Source organism: Pristis pectinata, chromosome 11, assembly GCF_009764475.1.
Source record: "Pristis pectinata isolate sPriPec2 chromosome 11, sPriPec2.1.pri, whole genome shotgun sequence".
Classification (NCBI taxonomy): Eukaryota; Metazoa; Chordata; class Chondrichthyes; order Rhinopristiformes; family Pristidae; genus Pristis; species Pristis pectinata.
Genome location: NC_067415.1, coordinates 77,070,904 through 77,077,259, shown reverse-complemented (window position 1 = coordinate 77,077,259; position 6,356 = coordinate 77,070,904). Strand labels below are relative to the sequence as shown.

Below are 6,356 nucleotides of genomic sequence, written 5' to 3'. Positions count from 1 at the left end.
ACTCTAATTTAGTCCCAGGGATAATAATATTCCCTTTCCCTTTCCAAAGTTTAAAAAAAGAGGATAAATCTACCAATTTTTATTATTATTTTAATTTTGAATGAAATGATTGCCAATAGTACAGCGATTAGCCTCTTGTCATTTTTTGATATTGTTTTGATATTGGCAAACTCGATCAAGACAATGCAATATTTTCTTTCCCATTATTTGAGTGAAATTTAATGTAGCTGCAATTGGTTAGGCAATTAAACTGTTCAGCAATTCTCCTTTATCCCTTTGTCTGTGACTTTGTTCACCAATTCATCAACATGAAAGGAATCAAAACTTCAAAGGAAAAGGTGTGGGAGAGTTGTAAAGCCCAACGAAATCATAACTTGGCTTGCAGGGTAGGAAACTGTGACAGAAAATATTTCCTAATGTAAAAAGATGACACAAGTAGGTTCACTGCAATAATACAACAGAGACAACAATAAAATGACCATTTTGAAATACAGTGTTTAATTAAAATCAGTGTGACAAAAATCACAATTTGCAATCACCAGGAAATGGCTAAGCAGACACATCTTTGTACAGAAACGTTTTCAGTATAACATCTTATAGTTTTAGAAGTATTTAATAAAACAAAAATACAGTTCAGTCTTGTGTACATCAAAATAACTACATTTTGAAAGGTTTAGGTCTTCTGGTGAAGAGAGAAAATATTACTTTAACCTTCATCTCTTCAGCAATAAACTGACAGAGCAGATGTTACCCCTTGTAAAAACTACCCAACTTTCATTTTGCTGGATTCTTTCAATCATTTTTCAGTCCTTCAATAAGGAAGTTAATTTTTATGTAAGATTTCATTCAATTCATTGTAATTTATGTCTCTAATCCTAATCTTTGAAATGCTATTCTGGGTTTAACTCTTTGGTCTCGCTTGGTGAAATTACTTAATCATTAACTTCAAAAGATACATATTCTTTAGCTCATTAATAATGCATCAATGCTAAAACTGCTCCAGGATAATAGTGAGATTCTATATTTTGTGACCAATGTCTGGCCTTTCACTTGCCTCTCACTATTGAAACTCCTCCAATTAAAATAAAATGTTCTGATAAATAACATCCTCCTTTTAGGTATTACAAATTGCTTTCTTAGAAATTTATCTTGGGCATCATGAGGCAATTGTTATTCAGTGACTGGATTAAATTGGCTGGAAACATATTTTGCCAAGTATTATATGCAGATGTAAGAATCATTAGATTTTTCACAATAGAGTTTCTGCTTAGTACCCTACCAGTATGGTGATAAAGGAAAATAGTTGCTTTCATGTATTCTGGATTCCTCAAATTGCTTTACAGTTAATGAATACTTTTCTGAATTGTTATTCCTATTGTGATGAAGAAAGTACCACTACTAATTTGTGCATAGCTTAATCCCACAAACAGCAATGTGTTATTGACCAGATAATCTATTGGTTGAGTAATACATCTTGGCCAAAAGTGATAACAATTCCACTGCTCTTTTTCAAAACAGTGCTATGGAACATTTTAAATCCACCCAAGGGTGCAGCAAGACATTAGCTTAACAATCACATCCAAGTGATGACACCTCTAATGATATAGCATTCCTTCAGTACTACACTGAAGAATTAGCCAAGATTTTTGAGCGCTGGGGTGGGATTTAAGCCTATAACTTCCTTGATGCAAATATCAACTGAGCCATGACTTGCACTTAACATGGTGACATTAGTTAAAATGAAGATGAAAGCTACGTGACAGCAGAGAAATTTAAACAACATTGTTTAAATATCCAATTGTAAAGATTCAGTGCATTACAGATTTACAAACAATATGGCTCCTTTATATGGTTGTTGTTCCTCATTACATCATTGAGAAATTACAAAACACTTGTTGTTTAACTGTTTCTCATTTTTCTCTGCTGACATGGTGTCGCCTGCTTTACAATAAAGTTCTCAATTACATCCAGATTTCTACCAATCCACACTGTTTTAAACAGTCCACAAACAGAGCATGGAATAAAACCATCACACTACGAACCTACAACGTCGTTTGATCAATGAGTGATCCATCCGCCCAACTGGATACCAGCAACTGCTTTATATTTTGTCAGTTTGTGAACATACATTAAATAAAAACTAATATGCCTACAAAGAACCTCATAACAGCTGAACACACAGTCTGTCTGGCCTGACCCATTCCTTGGCGGCTTTGTAAATGAATGTCCACTGATACAGCAGCTGTGAGGATGGGACAGGAAATTTACAACAGCCACCTTACAGATGCCTTGCTACTCGAGTTCTCACCTAGAAGCCACATATAGAGGACAGTCAAGAGACAAAGTTGGCAATGGAATGATAAATTTGTTCAAGTGTCTTAAGTTATTTGGACAGATCTAAAAATGTGATTGTCCAAATTAGATCTCTGTAAACATGTTAAACTTTTGAAACTATCAGAATTGCTTTCAGCATGAAGATAGACAAAATATTCCATTGCTAAACTTATTTCTTCATAAATACTCTGCTTGTGTACTTATAGTTCCAGATTGCATCTGTTTTAAGCATTCCACTCAGTCTCACACTCCTTGCTCCTGTGAAGAGCAGTCAGCTAGGTCCTAATCCTTGATCAGTGCGACTCTGCCTTTTACTTAGCATGATGCCTGAGAATATCTTTATCTATCTTTCTCTGTGGATCTTACTTGCTGGCTTCCCGTGCAACAGAGCTAACATATGAATCCCTCCCTGTGAGCAATGGTGGTGCACGAATTAATCCACACTCTTCTACCCTCCCGTAAAATCAAACACAATAATGCCCTTTGTAGTGAGACATTTGATTTCCTTCCTATTCTTGAAAAAGATTATGATTTCTTTAAATGTAACTGATCAGAATCTAACAGCCATCAATCTGGAAGTCCTTGCTTCAATATCAGTACAAACATTAACAGAAGCCATTCTTTTTATGCTGTACCCTACTTTCAAGCTTCCTAATCACGAGTGAAATACATGTTGATTGTTGAAATAAAAAAAAATCAGAGTTAATTATATTCCCCTATATTGTGGGCTAAAGAGTGGGAAGTAGTAACTGTGAAAAGTAAGTGAATATGAATAAGATTTACCACAAAATTTGGTTTAAATCTCACAAACATTGTGTCTTGCAAGCTCAAAGTTGCAATTTGGAAATTTTATGTCAACTGGGTGCACCGGAATTTTCCTGAAGAAATTATCCAATGAAATTCATAATGACTGCAGCTTTCCAGACTATCCATTGTACAGCTGATTCTCAAGATTAATGCTCAATGGCTTCTGATTAGCCATACCTGGCACAACAACAACTTGCTAACACTGCTAACTGCTTTGACTGCTAACACTGACAGCCAAGTCCCAGTCGGTGGTTAATGCCTTCAGTGGAGGAGGAAAGAAAGAAAGTTGCCAAAGAAAAACTGTTCAGGAAAGAAAGAACATGACAGTGATCTATAACCTAAATATAATTCAAGTGATCTATCCTGATTATCAAGTGTCAGGGTCCAGGAACTGTAATTACATATAAGTTCAGAAATCCCTTGCTAAGTTCTGTCTTTGTTTTCCATAGTTTCCCCATGATCTGTTCATTTTCTTCTCCTTATTCCACTAGTTTTATTTAACTTTTATATCCCCTTGTCAGCCATTTGATTTTCCCCTTCTATGTCTTATCTTTCTCTTTTCGTATACAATTGCCATTTCTATGATTGCACTCTGGAAGGTATTTCCTGCTTTATACAATCGAAAAGAAGCAGGTCCCAAACACCATTCTAGTGCAATATTGGTCCCAAATTTCAAGGTAATCATTCTGAATATTCAAACCAAGAAACTAATGGGGTGATTCTACAATAGATCTCAACGCCTGACGAGATCGTCTCATTCTTAATGAGAAATACTAAATCCTTGTTTAACATGTTTCATTTACAGCAAATAAAAAATGAGGAAGAGAAGTTTCCTGTTAGATATATGGAAACCATTTGCGGTATTACTCAAAATGACTTTAAGTTCTATACCATATATTTAGAAGTAACTGCAATGACACGAACTGCCGCTACCACAACATCAAATCGTGAAAAAAAATCATACCATTTTCAGAGTTCTTGTCCTAAATGTGCAAGTTTAAGCTATGGCTATACAGTTTTCAAAGTGGCAGGTTAAAAAGCAAGGTTAAACGCTCTTTCGGACTCAGAAACGATAGTGCACACTGCAAACAGTCAAATCTCATACCACTGGTCACGCGTAATAAACGGTCTAATGCTTTCCTCGGTCTGTTTTGTTTTAAACGTGGTCAGATGTGACATAATGGACACCAGATTTAGGGATTTAAGCAGAGGTCTACATGACAAGACTCTGAAATCTGATGCCCCTCTCTCCCGAACACCAGCAACACCGCTGCTTCTCCGGAACAAGTGGAAGGTTAGCCAGAGGCGGGGCGGGGAAGTTGATGAAAGTGAGATGCAAGAGGCAGCTGAGAGTCAAGTGCTGCACCCTGACTACTTGCGGGGAAATAAAAATTACTAAGTGCCGTCTGTCTGTGAGGCCGACAACTTCTTATCGGGATCAATAAAGCAACATATTTGAACCATAGTTTCCAATAGCAATGCTTTATTTCGCTTGTGCTCGTTGACGCTGCGTTTGGACGTGCCTATGATCTCAAGGGCTTCCCGCGCCTAACTAAACTGTTCTACCTTAGTACTCTCTTTCTCTCTCTCTCACACACACACACACACATACGAAGGGTTAACTACAGCCCCATTCTGTAGGGGTAGTCCGGATCATTGGAACAGAATAGGCAGGCAACATGGCATTGGGAGAGGTTGGTGTCAGTGGGGCGGACAGGCAGTCCGGCTCGCTCACTCTCTGCAGAAGACATACTCGGTGTAACTGGTCCAGATCTTATCCTCTCCCTGGTCACTGGCGTAGGCGCAAGTCCCAGTAGAACTACACGCCAGCATGTGGAAACCGGCGTCGGCTAACAAGTCAAACGCCTGCTCCAGAAAGTTGAACTTGAGATAGTAGCGGGACGTGTACCTCTCGGGAGGGCGGTCGGGGTCCCGGCTCTCGTTCAAGGTCTCCCCGAACACTTCCTTGGCCAGAGAGGTCTTACCGCACACGGTAATCCTGGCCACCCTCCTGAATTTGGCGTCGGCTTGGCAGTCCCGCCCGATGGTGTAGGAGCCCCGGTAACCCACGGTGATGTAGCCCGATCTCCTGGTCTGGCTGCTGTCCGCTTGCGGGGAGCCGCTGAAGGTCAGTGGGAGAGACGGCGTGACCGGGCTGGGCTTCTCCCCCTCTCTGCCCGCTTCTTCTTGCTCGCCCCTCCAGCGCTCGGGGAGGGACGCCAACTTGCCGTCCTTGGCCGCCAGCTGACCCACCAGCTCCCGAAGCTGGAAGAACTCCGCTTCCCTCTGCAGCCTGCACCTCTCCGGAAAGTAATCGGGCAGAACCAGCCTGAGATCCCTCAAGTAGTCCAGGATGTAGCGAAATAGGAAGCCGTCCCGGTCCAGGAAGAAGCGACCCTTGCTGTCCTTGGGCAACTCCTTGGGGTTGCTGCGGCTGAACATGTTCCAGAGCAGGGAGTCGGGCACGGCCACCAGGGTCCGGTGGCGAGTCACATACACCTGCCCCCCGACGTTCAGCTCCACCACGGCCGGGAAAGCAGACTCCCCGTTCGGGAGTTCGCAGGGACTATCCGGCAGAGCCATCTCGCCGCTCCTCCGAGTAGCGAACACCCTCCCACACACACTCACAACACACACAAACACACACACACACACACACAGAAAGGAAAATACACCAGACTCTGGCGAAAATGCAGGCTGCCGTATGTAAATATCAGATGTGGGAGGAAGAGGTTTAAATATACGCGGATGACGTTGACTTTCAACAAATCAACAAGTTGAGAGCTAAAACTGACATTTTCGTTCTCCCCAGAATATCCCAGGACGACTGCAGGAACTTTTTTTTTGCTGCTCTTTCTTCGGTATTGCAAAACTCAGCTCGTTTCTTATGACATTTGCGATTGCAGGCAACATTGTTGTTCCCCTTTTGCTTTTGCTTCGTCATTTATGTATCAATATCTCCACAATCCCCAGAACATGCACTGACCCGCGGCTGGAATACATAACAAGTTTCTAACCAAGAGGTCTTCAATAGAAACCCAAACTCTGTTTCAGCTAGAAACCTTGGCTCTAGAAATCTTTGCCCACAGACGCTGAACCTTTCCAGCGACATTTTATGTTTTCAAAATGAGAACCCGACCGAGATGATCTGGAGCCGACGAGAGACCGAAGGCCGCGACTGCAGATTTATTTTATGCAAGAAAATGCCAAAATTA

The 6,356-nt window shown here is 41.1% G+C and overlaps 1 protein-coding gene across 1 annotated transcript; it reads right to left on the bottom strand.

Moving 5' to 3' along the window:
- Nucleotides 1-475: 475 nt before the first annotated feature.
- LOC127576104 (BTB/POZ domain-containing protein KCTD12-like) lies at nucleotides 476-5,980 on the bottom strand. The gene has a single exon (XM_052026489.1). It carries the CDS (start codon nucleotides 5,722-5,724, stop codon nucleotides 4,873-4,875), a length of 852 nt encoding a protein of 283 aa, XP_051882449.1. The 5' UTR covers nucleotides 5,725-5,980; the 3' UTR covers nucleotides 476-4,872.
- Between the last annotated feature and the right edge of the window lie 376 nt (nucleotides 5,981-6,356).

Excerpts from the sequence above, each read along its gene's own strand:
- LOC127576104 (XM_052026489.1), bottom strand. The coding sequence starts at position 5,724 with ATGGCTCTGCCGGATAGTCCCTGCGAACTCCCGAACGGGGAGTCTGCT.